We start from the raw sequence: 15,780 nt of genomic DNA on the forward strand, positions 1-15,780 counted from the left end.
AATGTTTTGTTATCCTCCTGAACGTAAGTAGAAAGTGTAGCTAAGGAGTTTGTACCTATTGTAGAGCTATTATCTTCATTATGTTTGTTATGCATCCACTTTAGTACTTATTTTATCTGTATCTTGGCACCCTTTGCTCTTTTCTGATACATTGTCGTCTACAAAATGTGACACATTTGCCATGTTCAAAATAATTGTGCAATTTTAAACTGAACAAAAAGAGTTTTCAAATCATCAATAATTAGTAATCAGCCCATAAAAAAAGATCGCAGTTCAATGGTTAAAGCAATAAAATTAACATCATTATGTTCGATAACAATGTCAATGTTAGGTTAATTTTGTGTTCCTAAATATTGTTATTGTAAACTTACTCATTTATTGAAGGTTAAATAGAGTAATTATGGGCTATAAAAATGTGATTAGGATAATTAACGACCGAATGTATCTTCAACTAATATGTCATCATGTGTGATTTCTACAAACTTCTCTTGCTGTTTAGGGCATTACGCTATTGCTGCGGGATTTTTCAAGAGTTACCGCGACTCACAAATGGCTCCGGAAAAACTGATATCTGAAATTCTCTCTGCTTCATCCACAGCCACACAAGGTCATCTGATGATTTCCCTTCTACTTGGGTTACTCACTTAAAACCTGAAACCTGATGTGAACAGAACAAAGCAGGCGATATTACCAAAATATATTTTATTGAATAGTTATACCTAAAGTAAGGCTTCCGTAACGTGTATGTATATGATTCACTGTTGTATTAACTTGAAGCCAGTAAGTCTGACACCAGTCTAACCATGGGGTATTGGGTTGCCCGGGTAACTGGGTTGAGGAGGTCAGGCAGGGCAGTCGCTTCTTGTAAAGCACTGGTACTCAGCTAAATCCGGTTAGACTGGAAGCCGACCCCAACATAGTTGGGAAAAAGGCTCGGAGGATGATGATGATGTTGTATTAACTTGCATTCATCTAGAGATGATTTCGCATAAAGAATATCAAATAGGTACTTACCTACTTAGGCAAAAATTGCCGTTGGTATTGCTGTGATGCTCACCAAACTGATCCTATCTGGGTTCAATGATATCAAAGTAAATTAATATTCTACGTTTCCTTATCATTCCATTATACTACCTATCTTTACGTAGGTATCCAAGGTTTATTGTAAAATAAAGACACCTAACTAAGTATTTATAAATTAGGTAGCCCATAACAGGTTTCAGGCGCCGAAAATAATAAAAAAAGGTTCTCACCAATTTCCATACAAATGGTCATCTCAATGGGCAAAAGGTACCTAAAGGACATGAGTAAGGTTAATTCCCTATGCGCCTGTTGTTTTTGTATATTTGTAGGTGCTTTGATATAACCTGTGCCTCACCAGCCTCAATAAATGTGACAGAATTATCTGCCGATCAGTCTACGAATAAGAACTGTTGTTGTGTAAACAGCTGTTGTTGTCATTGCTTTAATTGCCATGCCATTGTGATTAATCGGCTCTGCAACAATCCTACTCCAAGCACTGGACTGAAATCAGAACGCAAGCAGTTAAAAATGTCATTTCGTTCAGAGTTATGACGTAAGGCATCGGAGAGCGCGGGCAGACTGAAGTGTCGTGTGTGGTTGAGTAGACAGGCTCGGCCAAACTCGTTATACTGGTTTGAAGCAAATGTAGGTTTATACATATAAAAAGTATTTTTATGCAACCTCGTTCGTGATCAAGTTCTTTAGTACCTAATAAAAGTTGTTTGTGTAAATCTAGGGCGCTGTGCACCCCAGCCAAATGCAATTAGCTATACAATGAACCTTTTGTAGAATTAGGGTCTAATTTTTGATTCATCTGACTGACCTTTTCCCAACTACAGTCGACAGCTTCCAGTCTAATAGGACGCAGCTGCGACTACCTGACTTCTGCGACCACAACACAGCTACCCGGGTAATCCAATACCCCCCGGTGAGACTCATAGTCAGTCTTTCAGGCTTATGACTGTAAAGACAGCCAAAGATGTTCCAGTTACAGCCGTGTTTTCCGAAATATTTGATAATTTTCGATTATTGATACCCTGATATTTCATATCATAGGTGTTCTGTTTTATTCTTTTTGAGGAAGTTCTTCACACTCTCTATAGAAAGCTGCCTCCTGACATCCTCAATATGAAGCTTTTAAGATTAGATAATGTTTATTGCTTTTATAAATTACTCATTGCATAACATAGATAAACAGCGTACTTGTCTAGAACAATTTTATTTTAAGGTCAGTGACTTTATTAGAAAAGTAAGGTCAATTCTCATGACCAGCCAATACGATGTTTCGTTTAATATGTCGTTAGGTGGGTAGGGTAGGTACCTACTACTGATTTATAATTAGTTTATTTACAGGTGTATAAAAGGGGTATTTACAGGTAGGTACACTGAAACCGAAACCTTTTGAATGTGGCCCTAGCCTTCACAACTTCCCATGTACTTTCGTATAGAAGTTTTGAACGATATGCACCGCTATGCCCATAAAAAATCCAAAGAGTAGGTATCTATTTAGAAATCTTACCCAACTACTAGATTTCTGATTTATATCAATCTTTCATTAGATTCATAGTAGCCGTAGCCTCAGAATATTACTGACTGAATGGCCTAAAAAAATATGAATAAGTATATATTCAGTGGATGAAATCGAGAGTAGCTACTTACTAATAACTAATAACATAGATATCAAAAGCGCTTTGTATAATGATCAGTCAATAAATGATTGTGTACACTTGACATAATACTTAACCTTGCAAATGGATCAAATTGCATATTGCAAGACCATCGTTAAAAGGGTGAACCTCTCATTAAACGGGAATTTATTGTGGAGAGATTTAAAGAGGACTTTGTTGGGTCATAAATCATTAACGACTTTAATGGGAAAATTCAAAATAAGTATAGTAAAATAACAACAAATTATGCAGGCACAGGTGTTCTTGGACACAACGCATATACAAAACGCATTTTAGAAAACCCTGTATCTACGTCCCGCAAAGGTATTATTTTATTAGGTACCTATCTCTCTATGTCATTTATGGTACAGGAACGTTCTTGGGGCGGCGAGCCACCCACTACTTGAAATACGTTATTTGGGTCCTAGTACCTTACCTTTACTTTCATAGGTAATGTATAAGACTAGAGAAGGCGTAGGTACATGAAGAAATCAAACTAGCAGAAGGTAGTTGTATCAGTTGTATGTTGAAGGATAAACGACCGTTTCATCTCCTACACTAGGGAGCACTTAGCACGACCTGTATGGTAATATTTACTAATACGCTTACATAATCTTTTCAGACTTCCTAACTAGCTCAGAGCGATAATATTGTTAGAGGACTCTGCCAAATTACGTCGTGTGAATTTGTTTGTAGTTCACTACCGGTGTTTGACATAAAAATTACAGGTGTACATTGTTAGTACGTTATGTATACATATTGGTAATGTAGTGTTATACGGAACGGATCCCTTTTCATTACATCACATGTGTATTCGGAACAAATATGACGAAATTGAATGAAATCCTTTAAAGTTTCGATTATCAGGTTAGTGGTTATTATCTGGCCACGGTAATTGCATTTTGTGTAAGGACAAAAATTTAATTGCTGTTACATAATATCAGTAGTCGTTATCTTAGGATACGATAATGGCTCTGAGAGGCCTAGGTGGAATTTTAAATTATTTGTTGGCAAACCCCATCTGTAAAGTATATAATACTAGCTGGTGCCCGCGACTTCGTCTGCGCAGGTTTAGTATTTCGAACAATATGCTTACAAATTGTAGCCTATGTGTTATTCTGATGTATAAGCTATATTATTGTGAAGTTTCATTAAAATCCATTCAGTAATTTTTGCGTGAAAGAGTAACAAACATCCATACATCCATACATACAAACTTTCGCGTTTATAATATTAGTAGGATTCTCAATAAAATGCAGCGATTATATCTACCTGTTCAGTTTTTACAAATAAAAACCTAAGTATTCATTTTTGCTGATGAATGACTTCATAAGATTGAAAAAAAGGCCAAAGTTTATTAACTGTATTTCTTGTCATACTGAAACCTAGTAACACATTCGATGATGTAGGTGGCCGACCTTGGATAGATAGAAATATAAACAGTAGGCAGGTACTTGTCCATTCATGATTCAGCACATTGCCGCAGTTTGTTAAACTGAAGAATCACGGTATAAAATAATACGCATTCATACATTATTATAATACATATTGTGTACTTAAAATAAAATAAATTAAATTAATAATACGCATTTATATGAATCTTCCAACAGTTTATTTCTTATTTAATTTTTTTCTTGGGCATAATTTATCTATGTTCAAACACGGATGACAAAAAACAAGTTTTCATTCAAATAGAAAATATCAGAAATGCTTTATGAGATTAATCAAAGTAAGTAGATATGTATAGGTACTATCTAATTAGTATTTGAGTATAATTGATAAGGTTATCGATGGACGTAGGTACCACTAAGTGAGTGATATCTCCTTGGTGCCAATACTAGGTACATACATGCTAGTTTAAACAATAATATTAACATTCTTATTGCAATATTGCACGCAGCAATCACTGTCGTCACACAGCTTGCATCCTTCATAACATTACAAAGCGGATTATGATCGCAAAAAATCCATAAAAATAAATAACTGCGACTTTATCATGTAAATGTAACCTGACGGTCTTCTCAGTTATTGTCGCTTAAAAACAAAACACGTCATTTTGTTCATAAAAAAATAAAAAGAATGCTAACTAAATAATACACAGGACTAAAAATAGAAAACTACAAACAAATCTAATGTGAATAACCTGTTAAGAGCCCGCACACAGCAAACTTTTGGTCGGCCGATAGCTTGATTGCGTTCTTTTTATGAGTATGGGGATGAATGGTAGTGCGCCTGTGCACACATTACATTGATAACGTATCCGGCCGGTATCGGATTGGACCGATTAATAACTAAGATTAGATTCACGATTGCCTTCAAAACAAACTGTAGGCCAACCGGGCCTGACCGAAGGCCGCTAGTAGGCCTTCAGTTTAGAGCAATGTACGGTACTGCACACTTTTAGGCCTGTAGTTTAATCGGGCTCATAAATCAGCATGGAGATGAATGGTAATGCGCACATAGGAGCAACGGTAAGGTTTTCAGAAAGCAGCAAGTCGAAAAAGATGTTTAGAAAGCAGATTGCGTTGTGCACTTAAATATAAAACAAACTTCTTTACAAGAGCTGTGGAGAGAGAAGTGTAAGCATAAATCATATATTAAAGTCTGAAACCAATCCGAAAAACAGCTATTGTAAAACTTCTTGGGAAGGTACGACATGGCATTCTATTTTGACTAGCTATCCCACACGAATTTTCATCCCAGGGAAACTTCTTCCCGTACCCGGATTAAACATAGCCAATTGTCAGCTAGTGTAGCTTCCTAACAGTGAAATAATAATTCAAATCGGTTCTGAAACAATGACAAATGCAGAATGATTTGCCAAATATTACAGGCACGTGTAAAATTTTCATTCATCTCCAGAAAAGCCGAGTTTCCATGACTGTGCAAATAAAATGGTTACGTTTGAACCGCTTTATTAAAATAGTAAACTGATGTCAAGCGTACATAGTGCACACGTAACTGTTGAAGATTCGATTGCACACGATACGCCATCATTAGGTAGCCTCAGTCATAGTCACCGTACATCCGTTGTGTTTGTTTTGCGTCACTCGCGCTAATTACCGTCCGTTTAGTTCGTTTAGAGCGACCATTGCAAACTTTTTAGCAGATAGGCTTTATGTTTACCCAAGTATCCTTACCAAGAAAATAGCTGTAAAACGTCTGAACCAATTAAGTTTTCATGAGAGTGTAGGAAGATTACCAATATTGTTTCTCCGGGGTGGTGGTCAACTTTGGTAAATCAGTAAGAAACACCTACTGAGCTGCTTTACGATTATCAAAAATATAAAAAAAAATAATTAATAGCTAGCAATTTAGGAGAGTAGATACTGTCAGATCTAGAAATTGCAATCACTCAATTAATGAGATGAGATTTTATACTCAAACGTTGTTTCCATCTCACCGAATGGTACTACATGTACAGGTATAAGACCTGCTAATGCACCATAAAATGTGAATGATGATTCTTTTGGAAGGTGTTTTTACTTTACTTTCGGTAGTAAAAGTTTTAAAATGGCAACATCAAATCAAAGTTAGCAGCACTAATCTGAACATATTCATAGCCCAGGGTTTTAAAATAAGTATCACTGAAAGTAAATCATGTGATACCTACTTACATGGACACCAAAGACTGTTTCGGCTGGCACGTTAAATTGTAGGTCCCGGCTGTCATTGAACATCCTTGGCAGTCGTTACGGGTACCTAGTTAGAAGCCAGTAAGCCTGACGCCAGTCTAACCAAGGGGTATGGGGTTGCCTGGGTTGAGGAGGTCAGATAGGCAGTCGCTCCTTGTAAAACACTGGTACTCAGCTGAATCCGGTTAGACTGGAAGCCGACCCCAACATAGTTGGGAAAAAGCTCGGGAGATGATGATGAAAGTAAATCAAGTGTTCGATGTTGTAATGTTTTTTATGTCACATATACTTAATACGGCATAGCTACTAATCATATCAGGCAGGTAGGTACGAGTGACAATGACAAGGGCCGCTCGTTAGGTCGACATGGTGGTAATCTAAATAATAAGTCGCATTGTATGTCCACTTGATTGTATATTTACTTATGATAGTCGCTTCGCATTATCTGGGCTATCAATGTTCTTTTTGCGTAACTTAGTTTAATATTTTAATAACATGACGTCAATAACTCTTGTGAAGAAACGAGAATTACTTATCTTTAAAGAATTACTTATTATCTATCCTGAATAATCCTGATTTATTCCACATTTCTTTCATAATGAATCAAAGAAAAATACTATATAAATAGATAGTGTTGGTACCTACAAAGGTACACTTAGTTGATTGAAGTAGGTACCTAGGTCGTTGGGACGACACACATTAACCCTGTTCCACTGCTGCAATGGAGATGCGCACGTAGGTACCTATTCGTTCAGTTTGAAGTTTGGAACTTTAAGGTCTTACCCCTTAACCCAGTTACTCGATTCTGATCCAACACCACCCTCAACTAAGGTGACTGGTCGCACAGGATGCGGTAACAGCTACCAGAGACCAATCAGTCCACCGGGCTACCACCTATCAGGCACCTACCAGGCACCCAACTGTCTACATGCATTGTTTGATGTTACCCCTTTCAGTATAGAGGTACAATATAATGGCCAGAATTTAGACCCGACGCACAGAATATTCTTTTCAGATCAGAGCTATTTACTTCGATTTGATGCTGCCATATAAGAAATTTGCCAAGAGAAGCAGGTGTTTACAATCTTACAATGGTGAATAACGATAAAAATTACTAGAGTAGGTAATGACTTGACTTAGGCGTCGGAGGCGTGGCGTTCAAATAATAAGATGGGTAATGCCGTTGGGATTTCCCAACGAATGCTGCAGTATTTTAGGTGCCAAACACAATGACCGCAATAGGAACAGCGTTTGTAATTACCCAAATCATAAATACAGTGCGAACACTCAAACATCTTGCCTGCCAGATGCCATGAGTTGTAGGGATAAAACAACCAGTGTTACCAAACGGCAGCAAACAACTTCACGACGAGTTTACGATGCTATGGCGAGATGAGCTGAACTCATTTAGGTTCTTTAAGGGCTGGCTGCGGTCTAGATAAATGGAGGACATTACCCTTCATTAGAGCGCCTCTGGCCATTTGCATTTAGTTTACGTTATCGGACTTTATACTCATGCCATTTGTAATCAATTATCGAACGAGCCTCCCGCCACACCCGTTTTAGAGGCACAAATAGGGCCGAATAATGAATATTCAAATGTGAATCGAACAGGTGAAAAATAAACCGTAATCATTAAGAATTTGCACTAAAAACTAGTTTATTAGTATCTGTGCAAGTCTATGATGATGGATGACATTGGATGACGTAGATAGAGAAAGAAGATGACAATATCGAAGTTGTCACACAGATATTATTATTTCTTATTGTATCGTATGTTATTATATAATTAGTCATTTTCTAAATAGCTACTAATCTATGCACAATATATTAGAAATGTAATAACTGGTGGCTTTTTGGCGGTTATTACGAAAACTGGATTTTATTTCGTTTAGGTATAAGTACTCTGTGTAATTAACTTTTAGTTATGGGATCAGAAATAAACAATATATCGAAAGAACAAAATAGCGATAAACTTGTGATAAGTGCGTATTATTATTCTACCAAGTAATGGCCAGTGCTCGCACTCGTTTGGCATGATAGTTGTTTATCGCTGGAAATTCTATATAAGAGCAACGCACGCAGCCCACTGGTAGTTACTTGTGTTCACGGTACGCGTCCAGTGCGCCGCTCCGTATTGTTGACATCGCATGCTTACTGGAGTTGCAAACAACTAAACCAAAATGGCTTCAAGGGACCCAGCCACCGACCAGCTTATTAATTACAAGAAAGACCTTAAAGTAAGTAACAGTTTTGCAGTTCTAGTGATTATATGCTAAGTGAAATAATATAGTGCTTAATTTACGTGGAATGTCTGGAATCTTCGTTGTTAGCGAATTACGACGAATGAATAATTATCCTGAATATTTATGTTGACATGACATTTGCAAATTATTGTAGCTAACCTTTTCAATGTGTCAAGCTGAGCCCTGAGCATTGTGTGTTTATTAGTAAAACCTATGGCCCGCGTTATTTGTGTACGCTAAGTTGATCTTTGTACCTTGATTTGCATTATCAAAATTACTGTGTAAACAGTGTGCTACACTTGAACAAATGATACTTCTTTTATTAAAATACAATTTAAATTATGGCCAATTTGCAATTTAATGAATTGAAAACTTAATTTGTTCTTTCACTAGGTTGAGGGTTAGTTCTTTACCTTCTAAGTGTGCATCTAGAACATGTTTATTTCAATATCAATAAGTAGGTTCACCTCCCTTGGTGTTCACCTTGTAATGCTTTGCGAATTATCATATTATCATTAATAGTGCAGTGAATGTATGATACTTTTAAAAGTGTTTTTATCACATATCTGTCTATTAGGTGATGCTTTCAATAGTTATCTGGCACATACTTAAGCTATCATTATTATGTTTCAGGGTTCCCCTGGTTACATCACTACAAAGACTGGAGCACCTGTTGGAGTCAAGACAGCAATTCAAACAGTTGGAAAGTATGGACCGGCTCTGCTGCAAGATGTCAACTTCCTTGATGAAATATCAGCATTTGATAGGGAGCGTATCCCAGAGCGTGTTGTACATGCCAAGGGTGCTGGAGCCTTCGGGCAATTTGAAGTGACCCATGACATCACTAAATACTGTGCAGCTAAAATCTTTGAGTCAGTTGGAAAGGTCACCCCAATGGCTGTGAGATTCTCTACCGTAGGTGGTGAAAGTGGTTCTGCAGATACAGTACGTGATCCCCGAGGATTTGCTGTTAAATTCTACACTGATGATGGCAACTGGGACCTTGTTGGCAACAACACGCCAATTTTCTTCATCAGGGATCCCACTTTGTTCCCTAGTTTTATTCACACTCAGAAGAGAAACCCAGCAACTCATTTAAAGGATCCGGACATGTTCTGGGACTTCATAACTCTCAGACCAGAGTCAACTCACCAGGTACTTTACTTATTTGGTGACCGTGGTCTTCCTGATGGATACAGGCATATGAATGGATATGGTTCCCACACATTCAAGCTTGTCAATGCTCAAGGAGTGGCACACTGGGTGAAATTCCACTACAAGTCTAATCAAGGCATCAAGAACTTGTCAGTTGAAAAGGCTGGTGAACTGGCATCCACAGATCCTGACTATTCTATCCGTGATCTTTACAATGCTATTGCCAAAGGTGATTTCCCATCTTGGACAATGTATATCCAAGTCATGACCATGGCTCAAGCAGAGAGCTGCAAGTTTGATCCATTTGACTTGACCAAGATTTGGCCTCATTCTGATTATCCTTTGATTCCTGTTGGCAAAATGACATTAAACAGGAACCCCAAAAACTACTTTGCTGAAGTTGAACAAATTGCCTTCAGTCCGGCCAATCTGGTCCCTGGAATTGAGCCATCTCCAGACAAGATGTTGCAAGGTCGTCTATTCTCATACAGTGACACTCACCGTCACCGTCTTGGTGCAAACTATCTGCAAATTCCAGTGAATTGCCCCTACCGCGTGACGGTGTCTAACTACCAACGTGATGGACCACAAAACATGAGCAACCAAGAGGGATGCCCCAACTACTTCCCCAACTCCTTCTCTGGTCCTCAAGAATGTCCGAGAGCACAACGCCTGCAGCCCAGGTACAACGTTAGTGGTGATGTTGACAGATATGACAGTGGCCAGACTGAGGACAACTTCTCTCAAGCTACTGCACTCTACAAGGATGTATTTGATGATGCAGCCAAACAACGTGCCGTTGAAAACATTGTGGGTCATTTGAAGGACGCTGCAGCATTTATTCAAGAAAGAGCCATTAAGATCTTTACCCAAGTTCACCCTGATTTAGGTAACAAGGTAGCTGCTGGTTTGGCTCCATTCAAGAAATACCATGCCAATTTGTAAATAATGAATATGGATCACATGGGTGCTATTTACATTAATTAGATTTTAAGTAGCAAGAATTAATAACTTGCAGGGAATATTTGGGGCTTTGTACAATATTCGTTATGGTAGGTACTGATTATACATAATTCCATTTTTATACACATGTATCAGCACATCAGCTGTCCTATTTAAAGAACTTTGTTGTAATTCAGTGATTTACAATTAGAACTGCATAATATATCAATTAAAGGCATAATAATCTTAATAATAATATTTACTATGGTACTGATTATATTACATAATATTGTTGATTATAAAGTATTGTTGTTTTATTTTTAGCTTGTACAGTGTACCTATTAGCTCTTTCCGTCTCGGGGCTCCTTCCCGTTCGGAATAGCTTCCTAGCAGTGAAACAAATTTTCAAATCGGTTCAGTAGCTTTGTAGCCTTTAGGGTACTTCACAGAAAAACCTTTTTGTTATTTACACAGTATACATTGAAGAAGACATGGCGACAGTGGAGTCACTCTGAAGCGATAGCGTTGTTTAATTTGCTTGTTGATGGATGTCCTCCTAGCCGATTATAGGCTACGGCGGCTGTTCTCATGGAAGGAGATTAGCCAACTACGCAGGACATATTATAGCGCATAAGCATTTTATAGTGCATTAGGACATATAATGCGCAGACACAAGTAGTGCACTTACTATTCCTTCACTCTCATAGACGGCATTTACGTGCTCTCCGATGCACTGGTGTATCAATCACCAACTTCCAGGCTTGCTTGACTGCTTTGTGAAAGTTTCTAAAACCCACAAAGCTATTTCGGCCCGACCCGGGAATCGCAGTCAGGTATAGACACCTTACACACAAATTGCTTTAAAATAGGCTATTGTAGTTCAGGAACATGCTGCGCTGACCCCAAATAAAATTGGAATAATGGTGGAAAAGAGATGATAATGTAGTTTACAATAATAGATTTATAGTAAGTAAAGTCATTAGGGTCTCTCGGGAATAAATATAATCACCCGCGTAGCAGTAGTTCCCCGGGGACGCGGGAGCACCGTATAGAACGCCTTTTTCACTCGGGAAGAGTGTCGCTTTCCAGCAGTGAATGAATTACCTTACATGACAATTAGGTAGATGACGGCCTCTGTCGGATAGGTCCGTCATATACACCGGTCTCACTGAAGACTGGAACCGGCGAGAGGTGTCATACGGTGTTACACAGGGATATTATGTATTGTTATTTTATGATTATACAGTGAAATTAGTAGACAGCTTTCGATTTCCACATCAGAAGTTTCTGCTTTTCGATTTGCATTGGTAAGTCAACAGGAAATACCCATCAGGCCGAACAACTTTTGCTAAGACGTCATGCCTATATGTGTGATGGTATAAGTGGGCTCTTTAACTTCCACAATAGTTGTCCAGATCTTCGATTTTTATAAGTCAACAGAGTGCTCATCAGATGTAATAACTTACTAAAACATCATTCCTATGTATGCTGTATTGTAGCTGGGCTCTTGGAATACCTTACAACCTTTCACCCCCCCAATACGATTGGTCTTATATTAGTAGCAGAATGGCCGCTATGGTTAAAACATATTATTGAGTTTACATTGATATCCAATTGACACATTATTAAATTAGCAGCATTGAGCCCGCATCCAGTGTCTGGTAGAAATGTGTGCTGAAATGGTGAAAAGTCACTAACTACATAGGTATATCTTGAGAGCTCGTTCCCTTCTCTGTAGATTTACGGAACCTATATCCTACACGCCCAAATTAGATCAAAACGCCTTTCGTTACGTGTTAGTTTGATCCCGTGGACGTCTTCATCACATCTAAACAACTCTTAGTGGTTGACACGCTCAGCTGCTCATTACCTAGTGTTCAGTCGCCGTATGTAGCAGTACCTATCTATATTTATTATCAGCATCTTCCGAGCCGTTTCCCAACTATTTTGGGCTCGGCTCCCAGTCTAACCGGATGCAGCTGGGTACCAGTGTTTTACAAGGAGCGACTGCCTATCTGACCTCCTCAACCCAGTTACCTGGGCAACCCCTTAGTAAGAATTGTATCAGACTTACTGGCTTCTGACTACCCGTAACGAATGCCAAAGATGTTAATTGACAGCCGGGACCTACATACAGTTTAACATGCCATCAGAAACACAGTAGTTGGTGTCCAAGATATAAGCACTTAGAAAGTACTTACATACAAACCTAGAAAATGTGCATGGTACTTACCTGACTTGGAATGATACCCACACCCTCATACTCGAGAGGTTGGTTCTTTGTCTACTAGGCTGCTGTTTAAATAATAATGAGAGCAACTAAAGCGAAAGATTGGCACGACCCTGTGTGGCAGACGCGAGCTATCTAACTCAAATCGCATCATTGATATTAAAATCTTAAAAGGCGCTACAAACGCATTTACGTAGTGTTTCGCCTGTCTCCACCCGTACCAATCAGTTAGCCCTATGGTTTAGATGTTTTACCACAAAATTGTACCCATATCCTTCGGATGGTTGACGGTGAAATGGCCACCTCAAGAAAGTCAAATGAATGGGATTGTGGTCAAACGCTTTTGTGAACAACTTGGGAGGACAAGCAGTTAAGAGCAGCTTAAATTAAAACTTACCTCCATATTACAAAAATATTATAATAAATAAAAATGAAAAAATAAACTCAATTCAGTGATTGCACTTTGCTGTCGAGTTTGTTTTGATACCGACCTCTAGGGATTTGCCATTTTTTACCTTTTTGTGTGTTTTTTGCTGACTGTTTTCGCTTTTTAGTGTCTTATATCAATGGTCTAAATACACTATGTTATATCTGTGCTTCAGCCTCAGCATGCTTGATGCACAATTTGTATTTTATCCGATAGGTAGGCTTTAAGGCCCATGAACTGTGACCCTGGAGTTAATTGATTGGTAGTAGGTATGTCGTCTTTAAACTTCTTTGAGGCCCTGAGCACGGACAAAAAACAACTCTGCTACTCCTAGCAAAGAACATGGCGAGCGAACAAAAAATAAAAGATTACTATGTATGTAGGTAGGTACATACCTACCTATTAAGGTTTTTTAGATTAAAGACTTGATATGTCATCTAAACAAATATCATAAAAATTAAGTGTACCTACATATTTGTATCTTACGTGGAATTCTGAACAATATAAATGTACCTAGGTACTAAAATTACTCATGTTAATTTATTTTTTTCCAATGAAAACAGTCACTATTCAATGAAATTACAAAAAAAGCCAAAGTGGATAAGTAGTTAGGTACATATTGTATTTAAGTAGGTAACTATTTTTCTTTTTCAGGACTGTATTTTGTAAAAGTTTATTCATAATTTTTTGTTAAACTAAAAAAAAAAAAAACGCTAGCGTACCTATAGGTAGGTACACTAGGCTAAAGAAAGGCTAAAGAACGAAGTCTGAGTTCTAGCCGGCTAAAGCTAAATGTAACTGGCATAACTTAGTTGTATTCTCTTATCTTAGGCTAGAACTACCTACTAGGTGGCTAGAAGGAGGCGCTCTATACATATTTCTATGTTATCCTAACTTAATATTGTAAATGTGAAAGTAACTCTGTCTGTCTGTCTTTTCTTCACGCCTAAACTACCGAACCGATTTGTGTGAAATTTGGTACAGACATAGTTTGGGACTTGAGAAAGGACATAGGATAGTTTTTATTGCAAAAAATATAAAAATAAAATTTATTCCGGACATATAGCGCCATCTATTGGTCAAACCAAAAATCTGCCGGAAGTCACTAATCCACGCGAACGAAGTCGTGGGCTAAAGCTAGTGTAGGTATATGTGTAGGCCATATTTCGTAGTGACTTATAGGTAACCTGTGATATTGGCAACAAGCAACTTTTTATCCAGGTGCGGAGTCTTCGGTACTTGGGTGGAACAACTACCGTCGTTGCTTGATCCAGGATAACTTATTATAAGTCATGTTCAACTTAACTTATTAAAAAAATATAAATTATGATTTATTCTAACTGATTACTATCAAGTTTTAAAATGTACTTAAATATTTCCGTTTCCACGCGTAACTTGAGTGCAAGAACCATGTAAGATCAATTAGCATAATTAAATTTTAATATTACTGACGTCTTTGCCGACATATACATATACCTACATACATTCAGAAATAACAGTTTCGTTTCCGGGATATACCTAGTATAACCTTAATTTTTTTATATATTAACTAATTACCTACCTAGATCGAAATGTGTTAGATCTGTGATTTTCTGCTGCCGGTCTGGCTCCAGTCGTGTCTTCTGTTCCTATTTCAAATTCTGGTTCCATCAGAATTGCGTGCTATCAAAGGGTGATAGATAGGTACCTAAGTATGTTTAATGTTTTTGGATGGTATCTATGGGCTAGCTGATCTATTCTCCAAATCAACCTTGTAAAAATGAATGGCCATTAGAAATAAGCTCAAGGTTATTAAAAAAATGGTTATATTTAGGTAAGTAGGTATGGTTATTTTTATAGACTTTAATTCGCTTCCAACAGGTATCTGTGAAGATCAAAGGGGGAGGCCTATGTTCAGCAGCTTAATTCATCGTTCTATCGCAGACCTCATAATATATCGTCGAGCCCTCTCGCGCCCGGCCCTAATTCAAGAGTGGGTCTGTGGGTGGTGAGTTCGGGTGGCTCATCGTCCCTCCGTCTGCGTAAGACCACGCGCTCCTCAAAGCGATGTCAACAACCACAGCGGGGCCCAGCAGGGCCAAGGCGTGTCATTGCTGCGGGATTGTTCGAAACAGTTACAGCGGCTCTCGTACATAAAAGGCCTACGAAGGAACATCATGGGTTTTAGTCGATAAGAGTCTGACACTCTCTTAGGCTGCTAATCCACAGCGGGTCATTTGATGATTTCCCATAAAAAAGACCTCGTATATAGACCGTTGAAAAGGTACTATGATTGGCGGAATACGTAAGACCTCATACTTCTTGTAGACCCGTAGGCCGTTGAAAAGGTACTATGATTGGCGGAATACATTTGCCGTATACGTATATGATATGTAATCGTTACATTATATAATCTGTGATCATACTAAATAGCTAGAACTTTTACCTACAACGAGATTTACTTTTACACTGAGAA

General features: G+C 38.1%; 1 protein-coding gene across 1 annotated transcript; it reads left to right on the plus strand.

The window, feature by feature from the left end:
* Positions 1–8,346: 8,346 nt before the first annotated feature.
* Positions 8,347–10,972, plus strand: LOC110374239 (catalase). Its single transcript, XM_021331866.3, has 2 exons — positions 8,347–8,565; positions 9,205–10,972. The coding sequence occupies exons 1-2, from the start codon at positions 8,509–8,511 to the stop codon at positions 10,669–10,671; spliced, it is 1,524 nt and encodes a 507-aa protein (XP_021187541.3). The 5' UTR covers positions 8,347–8,508; the 3' UTR covers positions 10,672–10,972.
* The last annotated feature ends 4,808 nt before the right edge of the window (positions 10,973–15,780 follow it).

This window comes from Helicoverpa armigera, chromosome 1, assembly GCF_030705265.1.
Source record: "Helicoverpa armigera isolate CAAS_96S chromosome 1, ASM3070526v1, whole genome shotgun sequence".
NCBI lineage: Eukaryota > Metazoa > Arthropoda > Insecta > Lepidoptera > Noctuidae > Helicoverpa > Helicoverpa armigera.

Bases quoted from the DNA above. Each gene is read 5' to 3' on its own strand.
- LOC110374239 (XM_021331866.3), top strand. From the start codon at position 8,509: ATGGCTTCAAGGGACCCAGCCACCGACCAGCTTATTAATTACAAGAAA. The intron at 8,566-9,204 runs GTAAGTAACAGT...ATTATGTTTCAG, and splicing joins ATTACAAGAAAGACCTTAAA to GGTTCCCCTGGTTACATCAC.